This window comes from Sylvia atricapilla, chromosome 17 (genome assembly GCF_009819655.1).
Source record: "Sylvia atricapilla isolate bSylAtr1 chromosome 17, bSylAtr1.pri, whole genome shotgun sequence".
Classification (NCBI taxonomy): domain Eukaryota; kingdom Metazoa; phylum Chordata; class Aves; order Passeriformes; family Sylviidae; genus Sylvia; species Sylvia atricapilla.
Window position 1 is genome coordinate 32,117 of NC_089156.1, and position 19,118 is coordinate 51,234.

The 19,118-nt window shown below is 45.4% G+C and overlaps 1 protein-coding gene across 3 annotated transcripts in view; it reads right to left on the reverse strand.

Annotated features, from left to right (window-relative positions):
* Nucleotides 1-738: 738 nt before the first annotated feature.
* The window catches only part of MORC2 (MORC family CW-type zinc finger 2), a 49,113-nt gene continuing 30,733 nt past the window's right edge, over nt 739-19,118 (reverse strand). For 2 of the 3 annotated variants that reach the window (XM_066331094.1, XM_066331095.1), the window contains 16 exons: nt 18,598-18,680; nt 17,621-17,706; nt 14,545-14,685; nt 13,981-14,135; nt 13,725-13,853; nt 12,343-12,448; nt 7,255-7,387; nt 6,862-6,936; nt 6,376-6,750; nt 5,786-5,923; nt 5,638-5,692; nt 4,754-4,895; nt 4,238-4,429; nt 4,050-4,143; nt 2,512-2,700; nt 739-1,656 (listed from right to left, as the gene is read on the reverse strand). In XM_066331094.1, the coding sequence (XP_066187191.1) occupies nt 1,588-1,656; nt 2,512-2,700; nt 4,050-4,143; nt 4,238-4,429; nt 4,754-4,895; nt 5,638-5,692; nt 5,786-5,923; nt 6,376-6,750; nt 6,862-6,936; nt 7,255-7,387; nt 12,343-12,448; nt 13,725-13,853; nt 13,981-14,135; nt 14,545-14,685; nt 17,621-17,706; nt 18,598-18,680 (2,162 nt within the window). In that variant the 3' untranslated portion in view covers nt 739-1,587. Of the gene's footprint in view, nt 1,657-2,511; nt 2,701-4,026; nt 4,144-4,237; nt 4,430-4,753; nt 4,896-5,637; nt 5,693-5,785; nt 5,924-6,375; nt 6,751-6,861; nt 6,937-7,254; nt 7,388-12,342; nt 12,449-13,724; nt 13,854-13,980; nt 14,136-14,544; nt 14,686-17,620; nt 17,707-18,597; nt 18,681-19,118 lie in introns of all 3 variants that reach the window. The other variant, XR_010744904.1, reaches the window with a different exon arrangement.

A 19,118-nucleotide genomic window follows, 5' to 3' on the forward strand; every position in this document is an offset into this window, starting at 1 on the left:
TGTATCATCACAACTAACAAACCTCCAGTATGCGTGAGGAAATGGAGATTGTTAGAGCTTGTTCCTTTGTTTAAGGAATGCTGCTCCTCTGTGCAGGAAGGTGTATCAGGATGGGAGATTACTCCTTACCCTCATTTATTGAGCAGTGTCAGGCCCAGATTCTGAAGGGAAGCAGTCAGTCTCACCATGTGCTGTGACAAGCACCTGGAAGTCAGGTAATAAGCAAAAGCCTTCCCCCTCTTCTGTGGTGTGTAGAAACTTCGGAGTTCTTCAGGACTATAAACAATTAGTGCCAAAGATTTTCTGTGCAAGAGATATTTAATTTGGAAGGGTTTTCTGCAGAACATCTCTTACACATCCAGGTGTCAACTCCAAGGCTCCATTCCACCTGACCTCCCTGACAGTACCTCTTGCTCACACCATCTTTCTCCAACTGTCTGGCTGCAGGGGACTCCAGTTTCTGAGCAGGAGTCCACACTTTGTCCTAGCAGGCCTGAGAAGCTGCTGGCTAGCTCACAAACTCTGACCAAGTCCCTTTGGCCACAAGTGGCCTACAGGAGCTGGCTGCAGCTGAAGGATAAGGGACAGGTATTTTCCTTGCTGCAGGCACAGGGCCAGACGCCAATCATCAGTGTAGCTCTGAAGGCTCCAAATAGCCTCTCTCTAATAATTAGAAATCTCTAATAATAAAAATACTTGGTAGAGCAAATTGATCAAAGCAACACAAACCTGAGGGGGTAACAGTAGAACAGGGGTCACTTTATTGTCAGGCGGTCAAAGAGTTCTTCTGACACCCTAATTATGTCTTCAAGAAACAGCAGCAGAAGTGAGTGATAAAGTGACTGCAAGCAGAGAACCCAAACTCCAGCATTCTTCCTCTGATGCTCACAGCCCACTGTGAGCAGTCGAGGAGCTGATCCTCTTCTAGAAGGACCTTCAGCCTTTTAGCTGTTACCATGGTGGCGGTTTCACCTACTTGCAGTGACCTCCTGTTCAGGAAGCTCACTGCAGGGTGCAGTGCCAAATTTCCGAGATCCACCGAGGTTCCATCCCCTCTGCTCACACTCATACATGGACATCTCCTTTCTGTAGCTCCAATTCATGGCTTGGCTTCCTCTTGCCCAAGTCCAGTATCTTCCACAGAAAAATCCTGACCCCCTCTGCCACAACTCAAGGCTTACTTCTTAATTGCTGCCAGGTTCTTACTGGAGAACCAGTTGGCTAAGCAGGGTGCTCTGAGCTCCCAGGTTTAGCATATCAATATACTCAGGTTGCAAAAGGGGTACTCACACTTCTATGTCACTAAAAACACCTATTGTATCAGGCACAAAAGTTCCCATTTCTTTTAAAAATAAATATTTATAAACAAAAGGGAGAGATTCAGAGAACTAAAAAGTTAAAAATTTTCCTGCCAACTGCACAAATGTTTCTCATGTACAGTCATGGGAACAAGCTGTACACCAACATGAGCACTGTCTAAAAAACTCTCTCCTCCTCAACTGCCCCAGTCCCCCCACACAGAGATCCACATCTCCCTTTGCAGCAGCCAGCTCTTCTGCACTTTTCCAGGACTTGTACTGGAGATGCTCAGTCTCCTTTCATGATCAAGTCCTCAATATATGCATCCAGTTCATCATCTGTATTAATATCAATGTCCTGAAACCAAAGCAACAAGGAATACCAGTGAGAAGTTAATCCTGAAGAACAGTGCAAGAAAAGAGGAGCCAGAGCAGCTTAGCATCCTCTGTTACATCTGGCCTCCTCAGCTCTATGTCCCAACCTCCAGCACCCTCCAGCTGCTGACAGCTGCAGTGATAGCACCCCCAGCTTTCCCTGTCAGCATCTGAAAGACAACAATAGAAACCCATCAGCTCCTGATGCTCAAACAACGCACTCGAGTGATGGATTTACTATACTGATTTTGGTCAAGGCAGGTTTGGTTGGAGTTCTTTTAGATGTAACATTTTCCTAATAGGGAGCAACTGCTTCCAGATGCTTTCAGTAGCCCTTCCAGGTTAATCTTGATTCTATTAAAGTAATTTCTAAATTTAAAGTTAGTTTATTTACTGAAATGTTTTAATGATATATTTTCTACTTTAATTTAATAATATAACTAATATATCAATCTCACCACAAGACTTTTTGTTTGTTTAAAGGTTTGCATTTCTATATGTGGAGTTCAGAATCTGCCCAAGAACAGAGCAGAAACTCCCTGCTGAGCACTGCTTATGCCTGGGGAAATTCTCAAGCAGCCTTACGGCAGAAAACAAACAGAATCCATGCATTATGTTACATACACCTGGTGAGAAATCTTTCTGTGAGCATTAATACACATCAGGACTCCCAGAGCCTGGATCCCAAGGGTGGGCAGTGACAGTCCAAGCTATTCCCAGCTGAGGAAGCTGGAGCCTAGTGAGATGCTGGACTGAAACACTTGTGATGCATAGAGGGGACGAGCCAGTTGGCTACTCTGAGGCAGCTCAGGGTTTGCTACTCCTCCTCCTCACCCACCTCCTGCACTTTCTGCAGAAGGGCCATGATATTAGTCCTCAACTTCTGCAGTTTTTCCTCTGTTTCCCTCAGCTTCCTCTCTGAGTTCCGGAGGTTTTCCTCACAGGCTTTGGCCCGGGCATCGGCACGTGTCTGATATGAATTGCACAGGTTCTGCAGACCCACTTCATACTGCTTAAAATATTCTTTCTATAGTAGACAAAACACAACAGATGTCACTTTAAGAGAAAGCATCAAGCATCACAAAAACATGAGCACTCACAGGCTGTAGAAGATCCAAACTCCTGGCCCCCATGATCAAATCCGCCCTGCAGCGTGCACCTGCATGCACTGCCCATGCTCATATTTACATCTGATTTGCCTACACCAGCCAGCACAGAATTTACACAGCTTTTCACATTCCTCCAATACCAGAACTGCCCCCAAAGCTGCTTGAATTTCGATTAAGGGTTCAGTGTACTTTAAAAAGCCTGAACCCACGGGTATGCTGCAGGACTGACATCCCCTGTATACTGAGTATCCTTGGTACAGCTCATCCAGACAACACAGCCTCTCACTGCAAGGTAGCAACAGCTACACTCACCAAAAACCCCTGACACAACCAAGGTGTCCTGTGGAAGAAGCAGGAGTGGTAACTCCAGCAAATGCCAGCAGATGCCTGAGTTAACAGAAGGGGAGGAGACAAGGACATTGCGAGTCTGAGAGTATAAAACAAAACTGGCTCTTTTGGTCATGTGGTCATCTGCAGGCAGCTTTTTACATGCCTCCTTGGAAAGGTCTCTTGGTATGCTGGAGAAGGAAAAAGTCAGATACGGCAGCTCCCTTGCCCTGCATTCCAGCCAGCACTGGTCCTCCCAATACCAGGCTGGTGGTGGAAACCCAGTCCCACCTGTCCTGTGCTCAAATAAACAGAGGTCAAAAGTCTTAAGCTGCGCAGATGATTCACTGGCAGTCAACCTGCTTTCCTAGACAAGTGGGAAGGGGTTGGCTTCCATGTTCTCTCACAGTAAATAAATAGCCTACAAAGGGATTGAATCCACACTAACGTTGTGGATTCAATCCCTGTACGGGCCATTTACCTAAGAGTTGGACTTGATCCTTGTGGTTTTGTTCCAACTCAGAGTATTCTGCAAATCTGGAGATAATTATTTGTTATTATATATAATTTTTAAGATTGTCTCTAGATAAGTGATAAGGCTGGGAGCAAAACAAGCAGATATGTCTACCTCCAGCTTCTACAAACCTCTAACCTGGTCTCTTTTTTTTAGAAGTTTAACAGCAATGGTTAAGAATTTATGATAGTAGCAGCCAACAGCACTCCCACACAGATGCATGGTAATTAGAAAAAACCTCAGGCAACTGCTGGAAAACTCAAGGCATCTCTCAGAGCTCTCATTCTTTTCCTCAGCTATGTTAGCCTGCCAAGGATCCAAATTATCTTTTCAAGCGTGCACTCTTGCATCAGCAAGATTGCCATAGGAATGGAATATGTGTGGGGAAAAAAAACAAACTTACTTTTCTAGAAGTACTGAACTCACCAAGGGAAATGCTAACAACCCTTCTGAGCTCATGGAACTCAGCTCATTCTTGGAAATTGGAAAACTTGGAGGCAAGAAGTATCGCAAACAATTCCTGTGCAGGAAAACAAAACACAAAGCCGGAGTTGGGAGTTTAACAGACTGAAGCAGTCAGACTGCAGAGCTCATAAGGTGTGCGGTGAACCCACCGAAGGATCTGGACTAGCAAGTCAACTGTTTCTTGGCTGCTGCTGGGACCAGTGGTGTCAGGCTCGGTTCTGATGCAATCCGAAGTAGAAGGTTCAGCCATGACCACCTCCTCTTCCTGCTGTGTATCTGGAGCCTGGTACTCAGGAGAGGGAGGCTTCATAAGCCTTACATCCTCACTGCCCTTCTCTACCCTGAAAAAAATTATTAAGGGAATGTCAGGAATCTTTTTCTACATTGGACATACCTGAAACATGGTTAACAGTTTCATCAGAACGTGTACCCAAGTGTCACACAGACCTCTAAACACAAAACAGCTGCCTTCAGGGCAGGCATCAGAGTGACAGACTGACGGAGTCTGTCATGCCCATTCCTTGTGAAGCCCTGGACAGTCCTGACCTCACACACTTCCTGACATGACAGCAGCATATTTGTCTTCAGCATTTATGGCAATAAAACAGGCCTTTCCTCCCAAAAACAAAACAAGCCTCAAAAATTCAGTAGCTTGAGATAGTTACCAGCGATCCCTTGGTGTGGTGTCTGTGGGGACATAATCAAACTTCACCTTCCACCGGACTGCATGCCTGACCCTTTCCACAGCCGTGACACGGCCTGTGAACCATTCCTTGTTCACACGCACCTCCACATGTAGCCCCTTATCTGTGAGGTGGAAGCAAAGGAGTTTGCAAACATTCAGCTGCTGGAAAGCACATTCTACAGGAGCTCTAGAGACTCAGGCACTTCAGCAGGAAGCACACCTGAACCCGTAACAATGCCCTCAACAGTATGGGCATCATCAAAACACAATGGGCACACAAGTCAGCTCCTGCTGAGAAATATGAAGATTCATGGAAATGAGCTGGCAATTCCAGATGGAAGGTTTCTCCTGTACTGCAAGTTGTTCGACATGGGTTCTAGGACAATTTGCCGTATGTCCAGACAGCTCCCTGGATGCACGCTGAAAAGATGCCCTGCTCTGGCAGATGATGCAGTAACACTGTGGCCCCATCACCTTTCCTGGGGTGTCCCAGTCCCTCTTCTCTCACAGCAGTGCTGCAGATCTGGATACAGCCCTGAGCATTTTCCAGCTGGCATGGCTGCATGATCCACTCAGGAAGTGTGCACATGCCATCACCTACACCCTACAGCCCAGCCCCACTCCTCCCTGTCAATGTGATGTAGCCATCGATCACAGACCTTTCCATGCCACAGCTGCCTCTGGTCTAATCAATGGGTTCCCAGTCAAAATGTTTCATGCAAGTTAGAGTAATCTTCAGGTTTGGAATTGAAATTTACACTATCTCTTATTTAAAAATCTCATTAATGAAATCACATGTTTAATTGATGCAACAGTTATTTTCTACATCAGATATTGGTGGCAGCCCAAGGGCTCATTTCTCACCTTTCTGTGCTTTCTTCAGTTCCAACAACTCTTCCTCTCCAGCACTGTCTGTGAGCTGGGAGCAGAGAGAGTTCGTGTTAGTTGCCTTCCATCAAGATTATGAACACCTGACAAATACCTTCTGCTGGGGAAATTAGCACATTCTCACCTCCACCACCACCTCATTGGAATCCTTATCTTCTTTCACTGCCAAAAATTTTCCTCGTTTTGTCCTCTCCTTTTTGGGCTCCCCGTCCTCCAACCCATCCTCTGGGATGTTCAAGGCCCTCTTTCGAGTGCTGGAGGCCTGGAGGAAGGGAATAAGCTCTAGCTATTGATTCCAGCCTGCTTCCAACCAAAACCTTCTTGTAGCCAAGATAAAAAAAAAAAAAAAAAAAAAAAAAAAAAGAGAAAAAAACAACAACAACAACAACAAAAAAAACCCACCACCCAATATCCAGTATTTAATTTGGTAGTTAATTAGCTCTTTTTGGAAGGTTTAGAGATGCTACATTATCATGCAAATGCTCACTCCGTGCACTTTTTTTTCTGGGGAAACAATCTGGTCTAACAGGAAAGAGATGAGACCAGTCTTCTCCAGTGGTGTAAATGACATCATAATGGCACCCTAACCCAAGAGTAAAGTAAAAGTTCTTTCATCCTATGCAGTGCCCACAGTGGACATCCACAAGACAGAGCAGATAGGATTAGCGGGACAGTGGGTGAGGAGCTGAGAGGCTTCATCCCATTGATTCTTACCTGTACACATCTGCCAGAGGCAGATTTCCTTACTGCTGGAACCTTGGCAGCTTTTGAAGTGGGTGTTTCACGTGGGCTTTTGGGGCTCTGCAGGCCAGAGAGGGACTTCATGTTTGTACCTGGTTTGGCAAGAGTTTTTAAAGTGCTGTTAGACTTCCCAGCTGTTACAGTGTGATGGTGTGTCCTGGAAGTGCTAGCCTCCTCCATGAAGAGCATACTGGCTAGCCTGGGAGAGCTTGAATTTGGACGGTCTGAAGAGCTCTTTTTCAGCTGACTGCAGGACTTGGGAGGAGGTGAAGATCCTGGTGGTCTGCTGGGAGCATTCTTGATTACATCAGGCAAAGGAGGAGATCGTGGGCGCCGAGTTCGTGTGTGCTGAAACAAAGGAGGGTAGAGAGAGAGGAAAGGTAGAAGGGTGGAGGAACTGCTGTTCAGAAGAGCTAAGGAAGCACAGAAGAGAAAAGGTTAAAGCAGGATCCCATTTACCTCCCTTGAAGGCTGTGTGGTCACTTCCAGAGGCAGTTTCTTTAAGTCAGCCTGAGATCGAATTGGAGTGGTTTTCTACCAAAAAAAAAAAAAAAAAAAAAATCAGAAAGGTCATGTTTACAAGCCAGGGACTGCCTGAACCCATCCCAGCAGTTTTCCAGGCTAAAACCAACAATCATATGGTGTGTTTTGTGTCCTTCAAAAGATATCTCTTCAGCTGTCATTCCCATTTTCCCAAAAGAAAATAAAATGCAAGCTGAGATAGTCAATTTCTGTTATTAGAACAGCACCAGCCCCATGAAGAAGTATAGGTGGTTTCAGACTCAGCAGCAGCCCTTTGCACAAGGAGCTCCATCACACCTGCTCTGCTTAGCTGGAGACCTCCAGACTCACCTGCAGAGCTTCCAGCTTTTTCTGCTGCTGGCGGATTTTCTCTGTCAGTTGTTTCTGCTTTTCCTCATTTGATTTCATGTCTTTTTTTAGAGTTCCCAGTGGTACTTTCTGTTTCTGCTCTGCAGCCTCACATCTAGCATGGAGGGAATGCAAGACAACCTCAGCAAGGACAGCAGAACCTGCATCATCTCACGCAGGATTATCCCAACAATCCCATTCCAAATGTAGCAGGAAAGCCACTAGGCTTTCTGCAATAGCCGCAACCTCAAAAACAGTGGTTTTCATCTTGGAAAACAGGTATGAATAAAGGATCAAAAGCACAGTTGTTAATAAAAAGGCATTTATGCTGGAAATCACCAATTCAAAGCCCAGGAACTACGACAGCTGTGATAGCTTCTGTACTGCATCTGTACTCCAGAATTTTTCAGAAATTTTCCTTCCTATCAGTTTATTTCTTCATATCAGTTCTTCTTTCTAGACTTCAGAAAGGAAAGCACAGTACCAGAAACCCATGACTAAAACATTACCACAAGCCTTCCAAGCCTCAGATGCCTTCTGCCTTGCCATTCAAGGCCAGGCAGTGTCCTTTGCAATACCCTGTAGCTATTTGCTTTTTCCATACTGTTCAGCCTATGGCCCACAAGAGTGGTGCGTATCCTGCTCTCCCAGGTCCTCCCAGGTGCAGGATCCTGGAAGAGTGCTTGAGAGAGAAGGAAAACAGAGGTAGGAAATACTCTCTCAAATGGACTGACATCACCTTTGAAGTGCTGGCTGAGCACTGGCCCTCAGGAGCACTGCCAGAGGAGGGAGAGGGGACTGAGCCCAGGCTCATCTCCTATCACCAAATGGCCTCGTGGAAAGACAGACCCGGATCAGCTCTGCTGGGGTAAGGTCATGGAAGAATGGTTTGAGCCAACAAAGCAGCAGACAAAGCAGCAAAGCAGCCCTTTTACAACACGAGAGATCCAGCAGATCCCACTCGGAACTGGAGTCAAGCTAGTAACCTGCAGATGTGAGTCTTATTAGTAAAGGGAGAACCCTGCTCTCTCTGTAGAATGCTCAAAGCTCCAAGAATCTGGGGAGAGACGATTTTATCAAGATCTCTATCTACCAGATACACACTGATCAGGTTTGTGACTGAGAAGGAGCACAAGCAGCAGTTCCTCCATCAGTATCTTCCCAGCTGAAGCACTGCTGGGATGTTTTCCATAGACTGGTTACTTCCTTGGCTAAGGAAGTATGTGTCATCACTGGAAAATGACTGCCTGACATGAAACCTGCAGTTACCAAAGATAAAATTGAACAAGTGGCACCATAAACAGGTTTCCCAGCACAGAAATGTGTCTTCCAGCTCATAGCAAGGCTGGAAGCATTGCCAAGCTGTCTTACAGCACAGTAAAGAACATCTTGAGTTCTGTGACAAGAAAAATTCATACTACTCATGACATCCAAACCCAGAGATTGCATTACTGGCAGTAGCAAATCAGAACAAAGGAATTATCTAGGTAGTCAGAATGGACGGAAACCAAGACTCTGGTGGCGCTCAAGGAGCTTTGAGACACACAGTCATCTTCAGCTGGTGCTTCAGCCACCCATTCAAATGACATTTAGGATCCAACTGGATATCAGATAGGAGAATAGAGGCAAGCAAGCCTGATACTATTTCACAGCGTGAACCAGAGACACTGCCTTCTCTGTAACAAAGTGAGCAATGGTGGCACCAGGTGCTGACCTCAACACAGACAGTGGCACTGGAGGGAGTGACTGCTTCCCATAACAGAAACTGAGAAGGGCATTCAGCTCCCATGATCTGGAACACCATGCCACAAGCAGCCACTGAAGTGTAGGTGGACAAACCAGAAGGGTGCGGAAAGCTCAGTGCCAACAGCGGACACTGTGCTAAGGCAGCCAAGACTACCATATGATCTCTGATGCCAGAAGAGTCTCAACACCTAACATTGCTCTGACATTGGCTTCACCTCCAATTTGGCTGGATGATATTCTGCACAGACTCTCACAGTACAAAAGCTTGAGGACCCCACCCATGTGCTTCTCAAATCCTGTCATCCTTCAGACACTACCAATATCTGGAATGGTCAGGACACAGATGTGAAGGTTCCAAACTCTGCACAAGGACCCAACAGTGCAGCATTTGGAATCAGCCCCAGCCAAAAGCCAGAGGAGTGCTGGAGCAACTTCTGCTTCATGTAAAGGACACAACTGCACTTGCTGCTGGAAAGCACATGTCAGCCTATTAAATCAAAAAATGTCCTGGAGTTATCTATTCTTCCAGAGAAAGACTCCTGAGATCTCTTTTGAAGCTAAAATGACCAGAAGTTTGGCTTACCAGTGCCAAGTGCCCCACCTGCCCTTTCCCAGCTTCCTGCATGGGGGATGTAGGATGGCACAGCACAAACTGCAGAGGCACTCAGTCTCACTCCAAAGAACACCTCAACATGTTCTCACAGGAAATGCAGCCACCCACCCCCAATTTTCAAGGTATTGCAAATAAGAAAAATCTAAATTCTTTCATCAGTAAATCAAGTTCCTGGTAGGTGATATAATAAAGACTCCATCTGCAGACAGAAGTGCACAAATATAATGGCAGGTTAGGGGACCTGAATAACACCTTTTCGTGGCTACCCTCAGGCCATCCCAGAAGCTATCAGCCTATCTAGGGTCCATTTCCACAAGCCCAGAGGCCCAAAGGCAGCTCAGGGGATGTGAATTGGGCTTTCTGGTAATTTAGGAATGCAAATCTGTTGAGAGGATCAGAAACCCCATGGGGGGTCCTGCCATGACTGGCCTATGGCCACCTCAGTCCCAGTGTCTGGGTCAATGGGGGCAGCCCTCTGAAACATTTTTTGGACCAACAGGATGAAACCAAAAAAGGACTGAGATTATTTGGGAAGAACAAACATGGGGAAAATAGACTATAACAAGGGCCAATTGTACATAAACCTTTTGCTGGTCAGTACACCTCTGTGTACTAACCTCCGTGCCTCCCCCTTTCCTAGGTGAGAGCCTCTGTTCTGCATGTGCACCTGTTTACTGGCATGCAAGTACCAGTAGCTGTAGTGGGACCACTGGTCACAGTGCCCCATGTGCCTGAGTGCCACCAACTAGTGGTGCCAAGTGAATGAACATGAGCCACAGGAATGCCAGACCAGAGGAGCCAACCAGGAGGCTACCTGGGAGAAGGGGAGGGGGTGTCTGAGGGTGACCCACAGGAGCTGATTACTGGAGGCACAGTGAGTTCTGCCCAGCTGATGGAGATGGGTATAGGGATGTAGGCAGATCTGTGGGTGTCTCTAGGCAGAAAGCACCTGGGAAGAGCAAGGATCCCAATCCAATCAAGACAGAGAGATGCCCATTGTGAGACTCTGGAAGGTCTGTAGCGTGTGTGTGCTATGTGTAACCACAGAAGGAGGTCTGTACACCTCACCTCTCGGGACTGCAGGCCTCAGGGCCTGTCTATCCCCACGCAAGTAACCAGAGGAACAGGATCTGGAGGCCAGGCATGGACAAGAGTATTTCCACTAGTGGTCCTTCATCCTGACAAGCCAAGAGGGAAAAGGATGAAACTGCTAGTGCAGTCTGTGGGAGTGCTGCACATGCCCACCTGTGCTACCTGTCTGTCTGTGTTTGTGAGTGTCTACAAGCAACATCTTCTGAGCCTTGCTACTGCTTCCACCTGAAGGGCTGCGGATGTGGCAGCCCCTTCTTAGGTTGCAGGCTCAGCCCTGCCCCAGCATTTTGTCCAGGAACATCTTCAGCACTGCCACATTCCTCAGAGCTCTACAGCAGGAGCTCTACATACTTTTTTTGCCACAGATGTTAAATCTTTTATTCCAGTCAAAAGTTACTGCCTGGATTCATCTCCTTTGTCTTTAAGCCCTGAATCAAGGGATCTGAGTTACAGTGGAGCAGCTTCCTTTCCTTACACAATACAGACAAGAACTGGCTTCCAGCAGTGTTGCACTCCACAGAGAAGTAGCCTAGAGCAATCACTTTCCTCACTCAAATAAATTACTAGATTCTACCTACATTTTGTAACTGTAACACACATCACTGGAAAGTGAACCATTGTGCTGCTCCCTCAAGCACGCAAAATGTCCTTCCTGGGCTCACCCCAACCAAGTGGAATTGCTGCAGCTTGGTGGGAGCAGTAGGAGCAATAAAGACAACTGCAAAGGCCCCCTGAACTCACCTAACTCCCAGCCTGCACCCTGACAGTTCTCCAACTGCCATCTATTTTGCCCATGGCAAAATTAATATAATCTAAACCTACGAGAGTATTTCCGATGCCAGTGCAGAAAAACACTGATGATCGAAATTTCATCACATCACTGGTTGATAGGCTCAAGGCAGTTCTGGGGTGTATCTGGTTCCACCCTGCTCAGGCAGGGCCACTGAGCACCAGCAGCCCAGGACCACATCCTGGAATATCTCCAAGGATAGAGACTGCACAATCTCCCTGAGCAGCCTGGGCCAGGATTTGGTCACCTTCGCAGGCAAAAAAGTGTTTCTGCTTTGCAGAGGGACCCTTCCAGCATTCCAGTTTGTGCCCATGGTATCTGGTCCTGCCACTGGGCACCAGTGGGAAGAGCCAGGCTCTGTCCTCTTTGCAGCCTGCTTTTAGATGTTTGTATACATTGATGAGAATGTCCTGAGCCTACTCAGCTCTGGGATGGACAGCACACACCAGTGCTGGGGCTGTCCTCCCCAAGGACAGGACTTTGCATTCTCCTTGTTGAATGTCAGGATAGGTTTCTGCTGGCCCATTTCTCCAAACTGCAGCTCCCTCTGGCTGGATCTGCGGCTGCCTGATTTGTCAGCTGCTCCTCCCAGTTTGGTGTCACCTGTCAGTTATTGAGGATGTCCTCTGCAATTTGCACATTACAAATGCCTACTCAGCATTCAGCTCCCTAGACAATTGCCACTGCTGCCTTTTCACAGACTGTGAGCACAACTTCAAAGGTACAGAATCCCTCCAACTGTTTTCAAAGAACAGACAACCAGAAAAAAAGCTCCAAATGTGCAGATAAGGCATCCTGCAGAAATGTCTTAATATTAACTGATTCTTACCTGTCTTGTTCAGGATCAGGGTTCATGGAGCACACCCAGCTGTCAGGGTAGTTCTTCTCCACTGAGTTCAGCTGGAACGGGAGAGTCCGCCACTTCAGACAAACATCTGTCAGACAGATGCTTTGCAAGTCAGAAATACACAACCTGAGACATAACTGTTTTCCCATAGCCCATTTAATTCCCAAGGATCACACCAAAGTGTATCCAACAACAGTAAGAGTAGTGGCAAAAAAAAAAAAAGTTAAACAGTCACAGAATATATTGAGTCAATTCTTTCTCTGTGCTCACAAAATGCTTGAAAATGCTTGAAAATGCTTGAATGAAACCCTCAAAGACAGCCCTAACAAGAATGCAATGAAGCCTGGCATCAACCAACACCAGAGGAGCTCACACCCATGCTGCAACATACAAACTGAATTGAACAGCCAGCCCTGACATCACAGTTCAGCTCAGCAGTCAGACTGTCTCTTAATGATATCAAAGTGACACAAATCAGAGACTTATCCACTAAAAAAAAAAATCTATTAAATTTTTAATGAACCAAGAACACAGATTTGTATTCCAGAGTATTGCTGGCCTACCAGAAAACCAACACCTTTACAGAATCAAGGTCAGCCAAGGAAATCCAAGTGTCCTTTAATCAGGTTCTGAAAGGATATCAACAAGGCAAGACAAGAAGAAGGAGAGTAAAGCCTCTCCTCCTTCAGAAGAACCTCAAAAAGACTGAGACAACCATCAAGGCAGAAGAGCTTAACAAATAATTCCACAAGAATGGCCTTACTTTCCTTCCTACAATCACATCCTCAAGTCCTGGGGACAAAATAAGGAAGTTCGGTGTTCCTCTACCAGGCGACAAAGTGATGGTGTTGAGTTTCCCATTACCCTAAGAAAGGCTTAGCCAGACCTGTTTAAAGGTGCAAAGAAGAGAACTTGGACTAAATTCCAAGGTGAGTGTAAAAGGTTCCCTCTGTGCTGACACAGTGCAGGCCAGTGCACCAGGGTTCAAATTACTTGGCCCCTTCCGTTGCCTGTGAGGATGTTTCAGATCTTATTCTGGTGCTGGGACGAGTGCCTTTGATGAGTTCCAGTTCATATGACATTTCTAAACTTGCTTTCAACAGTGCTACTACTGGTCATACCTGCCCTGCTCTGTCAGGGCACCTGAAGGTCAGTTAGTGAACTGTGCAGGAAAGGAGCCTTTATGCCAGGATGTCACAGAGTACCACTGAGTGCAGACAAAGGCAAACTGCAGAGGAGATAAGCCCTAGGAAGGAATAGTGATAGCTCATCCCAAATCTCGTATACATGTAACTGTCCCCATCTGCAGCCAGGAGTGCCCCCCCCCTCCCTTCCCCAGGGAGAAGCAGGTGGATCAGACGCACCGCACTGAATCGTAGTGGGGATCTCCATGGCTCTCCTGCGCTTGTAGCGCAGTTCACTAGATGGAGGCTGGTTCCAGTTTGCTGATAAATAACCAAATTCATCCCAGAACTTGATGATACCTCTCTGGGCTGGAAAACAAACCACATCCTGCTCAATATGGAGGCATTACCACAAAATCACCATCTGCATTTTTGGCTGCCCTCCAGCCACCCAAATTTCTCCTTCCAGACCCTAGTAATTGCAAAGTTTCATTACCTATTGCAACATCCTTCCAATACTGAGCCAAATGCTCTCCCATGGCCTTCAGCAAGTGTCGATACTCTTTGGCATCAGCAAAGTCTTGTTTATTATGTGTTGGCTCCAGAACCAAATAAGGCACATCCACCACGCCTACCACTCCTCCACATGCCCTGGAAGAGGAACACAGAGTTGCAAACATTAAACTGTCAGGCTGGCAACCTGAACCATCATACAAAATGTAAGATGGGCTTAAATATTGGTATTTGCTGCTAAGACCTATTTTGCCTGTCTTTAGAATGAGGCACTATTACTACCAGCATTCATCAGCACCAAATGCCAAGCACCTCATATGCTGCAGGGATGACTAAAATTTGTGTAGAGAACTCTCTATCGAGAAACTAGGGAAATATTAGGCAGTATTAAATATCAATTTTTTGTCAGAATGCAAACTGAAGGCTGATAAAATGAGCAAGCCTCAGGCTCATGAAGAATGATTAATGCAGAACATGGTTATTGAACAAGATGTAGACATGCGCTAGGCCTAAGCAAAAAGATTGCAGAAAAATCTGCAGGACTCACATGCCACCCTCCAGCTGTGGGCCCACCTTCTCATACATCTTGATCAGACGACTGCAGTTATAAATGAACATGCCGTCCAGTTCGCGTTGCTCAATGTTTACCCCGAAGATAAAATTCAGCTCCTTGGGTTCCTTTAGCGCCCTGTAGGGGACAAAAGAGAGCCTGAAGAGATGCTGAAAATAAGGCACATTATTGGCTGGCTTTTAGAGAGAGGGTATGGAAATCCAGCACCCTTGAGCATTAAATTAATCCTGTAAACTGCTACTCCTGAAAAAAACAAAACTTAAGTTGAAAGAGCATTACAACCAAATATGAACTAAATACAAAAACTTTGCAATACAGACACTAATTTAGGCTAGACACATAATTTAATTATTCATTTGAATATGTTTTCTTCTTCAGAATGGATTCTGGTATTTACTTCAGATGTTTATATTCAGTGAACTAGTTTTATGAGAGCACTGTTGCATCCAGACTGGTCCTTTTCCATGCTATTTTGGTTTGTATTTTCCATTTTGCTATATATCCCTCTCTAGATAAAGCATGGAAATTCAGATTTCAATACAAAACTACTGTCTTGATATTCTGATTCTAGAAAGTTCTCCTTCCAAATTTCACAAGACTGCTCCTTATGTTGGAAAGCTGGAGGATACAACACACATTCCAAGCAGAGCATTTTATTCTGGAATGTCAGGATATCAATTTGCATGATTTCTCTCTTATCTATGCAGCAGATGACTCCAACAAAAGTTGGCCACGAGTACATTTGTGAGCCCATAGGGATTTCTCAATTTGAATCTTTGGTTACCAGGAATTCTATCTCCATTAAGGCAAAAAATCTTGAGATCTTGATCTCTTTGTGCTTTAAATGAAACAAAATCCCTGTGTCTCACAAACAGAAGTCCTGCTCTTCAACATACTAAATTAATCAGGTTCCATAGCTTCCCTGATATCCACGCTGAGGATTTTTCGTAAGAAGGATTCTCAGCTTCAGGATGAAGGTATCCCTCAAATGTGAGGTCCAAACCAGTAACTACTGCAAGGAAGAGTCTATACAATAGTCCTGCCCACCCCTCTCAATTTTGACCTTCTTTATATTCCCCACCTGCCCTCATCAATTCCTTTGCAGTTATGTACTCTACCTTAATGAAGAATTTGACTTCTGCTTAAGTGGTTAGCTGAAGATAGTGGAATTCTTTAAAATGTTCTGTTGACTGTCTACTAATATCAAGTATTAGGAAGACCTGAGCCATGCATGCATGAACCCTACACAATGATCACCTGCAGATATGAGATCTGAGTCTGTGTCTTAATGGTGAAACATTGCAAAATAAATCCCAAAAAAAATAGAATTCATATTCTTTTTTTGTTTAGGGCCATCCTCCCTCACACAGATGCAACGATACCCTGTGACACACCTTCATTTAAAACAGGTGACTGCAGTACATTCCTAGGAAAACACCTGAAATAGCAGCTTTCAGTAATTTTAAATCTAAACCTTTGCCTAGAGAAGTTTTGAACACTGCCAACTGCTGAGCTGGAATGTGACCCTTTGGTCTCAGCTCAATGAGGTAGACAACCACGATTCAAAAGCATGAGCAAGTGTGGCAAAACACCCATATCAGGGATTCATTTCCTTTTTCTAACTTCTGGAGAATAATGTAGAGCTGTACACTTCAAGTAATAGCATGTACTCACCTACAAAACAAGAAGGACATCTCTTCATTTTTATCAGAGAGGACAGGAAGTAAAATTATCATCCAACTCATGGAAAAACAAAGTGGTGGGTCAAAAGCCAGGGATTTCATTACTAGAAATTTAGTACCTGTCCTATTGTCTGGATTCAGATCCAACTTGATCTTACACAGCCTTTGGAAACCAGAAAGCGCCTCTTTCATTGATGCACTCAGCATCAGGGAAAGAGCAGAAAACTGACCTAGGACATCCTCTGTAACTCAAGAATTTTCCAAAAGACAACAGGTATTGGTTACTACAGAAGCTGTCCTATTATACACATCTTTCAACATTTTTTTCAGTTTTCTCAATGAAGTACAATGCTGTGGAAAAGCATGATCCTCTGAACTGCTTCTGATCACCAGTGATGAATGCAGAGACACAGGGAAAGCTATGTACCTGCCCAGAGCATTATTTTTTGCTGGTCAGTTTAGTAACAGGAAGAAGTATTTTGCCCATGGGCAGGAAGGGCAGAAAACTATCCACAGATTTTTTCATTGCACACTACCGTCACCAAACTGAAGAATTAAAGAACAAGGTGTAGATGGAAAACTATGTGGAAGCTGAAGGAAACAGCTTCTCTCACAAGCTTCTGTATCATTCAGATCCTAGTTCTAGCACTTAAAAATTAAAGCTGTATTTATTTCTTTCTTTTTAGCATCTTAAGATGCATTAGATCTACCTGGCAACAAGTCTAGGACAGTTCTGACCCAGGCAGCCATGTAAATGAGCATGCACACAGACAGGTGGGAGTGGAGATGTGCTGTATCCAAATCCCCAACTTCCTCAGATTCAGCATTTGTTTCAAGACCATTTGTTTCTGGTTTTAACTTCATTTGAGAAATGCAAAACAAACATATATGAAATACTTTTGTGAGTACATCACAAATCAAAGTCAATTGCCATCAGAGCTAGTCCGTAAGAATGCCTTGGGATTTCACAGCACTGACTACACCAAAACTCAGCCTGTTTTTAGAAAACATCCCTAAAATTTCTAAAGCTGTTTGTTTCATTGTAACTTGTGAACATTTGCTCATCAGTCTGAATCTATCTGCAGGTGAAAAAGCATAAGAGTGAAAAAACCTGATGTGAAAACCAGGTAAACATCTACAGCAAACAACCCAATCCAGACACGCACATGTCTTGCAGCCACTAAGAGGGGAATAGCAGAGGTAACCAGAATAGTGCCCCAGCTGCTTAGTTTAACAGCCCAGGCATGTAAGATGCCCATGGATATTTAAGATTTGAGCTGAACCAAACACAGATACAAAGCAGGAGAAATATATGAGCACCTAGAGCAAACAGCCAAGGTTCTCCAGAGCTTGGAAGCCCCTGCACTCACCGTTGCTTTGCATCCTTAATCCTTTTCTTGACGTCAGCCTCCCGCCGCATGGTGATGGCTGAGTTCTGGACCTGACGCAGTGTCACCTGCAAACAGGCATTGTCAAGTCAAGCTGGAAAATTCATAAAGTTCACTCAGTTTATGATTTTCTGCGCTTTCAGGAAGAGCTGAGAAATGTTTTAAATGTAAATAAGTCATGTAATGTAAATGGTAATCTAAATGTAGATGGTGACAACCAGTGTGACTCCACCAAGTGTAGGGTACACTTATGCTAGGCTGTTTAAGTGGCTACGCAGTTGCTTGGAGAAAAATGTCTACATGTGAAAAAAGGATTAAAGAAATTGAAACCAGTGGCAATGGAACACAAGGAAACATCCAGGGCACTTGGATACTGTTGTTTCCATGAGGTATCAATAGGAAGCTCAGCGATTTTAAACTGGTGTTACTTACTGACCTTCCTGGTGACCCTGCCAGCCCTCCTCCCAACTCCTGGCACCATGGCTCAGTCTTGCCCCTCTGAAAGCCACAGTCCCACTGGAAGGAAGCAAAGAGGCCCTTTCCAAAAGTCCCTGCCCAAATGCCTCAGAGACAGCTGCAGAGGCAGCAGGGAACAGCCAAAAAGCGCATAGCTCTAGCTCTGTTCCCTGGGCCACTTCCACAGAGGCTATCAGCAAACAGAACTTGGAGTCTGGAGGTCACCTTCCCATGCAGGATGTATCAGGGGTGTAGGCAGGGGAATGCCAGCACAGTTCTCACTTGGGCTGGGACACCATGTGAAGATGGTGAAGCACATCCAGTGGTGATGAGGCCATGGAGATGCCTAAATGCTGCTGGAAGTTCACTGCTGACTGGAGCCACCACCTGTACACAGCATGCTGCCATAGGGTGCTGTCCAGTCAGCATTACTCCACTGCCAGCGCTCCGAACCATTCCTTGGTGCCCAAAACACGACATGCTGCCAAAAGCACAAGGCTTACCCTGGACTCCCGTGTGAGATCCCCTCCGAGGCGTAGCTCGAGGGCACGGGCTTTGCTCTCCGCCTCACGAGCCTTCTCTTCCGCTGAAACACACAGGAACAAGGATGATATCAGTCAATTGGTACAGAGAGACATCGTCAGGCATTCACTCAAGGAGAGCAATTCCAGAGAGCCTTTGCTGAATTGATGTGTACAAGGGTACAAAGGGAACACAAAAACGTACAAAAATCAAACCTTATGCAAGAGCGTCCCACTGACACGGCACCTTAAACATGCTCAGAGGTCACAGTCAACACTGGCACTATAGCAGGTATAAACTGCAAAAGCACGTTTGAAGGAAGGATCCATGAGGAAGTCAACAAGGAACTGGAAAGTATAAGGATGCCTGTGGCCTTGTCTGCTCTGCCCGGTGACATGATTCAGAGAAAGATTCTCACAAAACCAGGACTAAGTTCAGGCTTGAAAAGGAGTTCTAAAGAGGTAAATTTCTTGCACAAATTAAGGGAAAGGACTAATCTCAG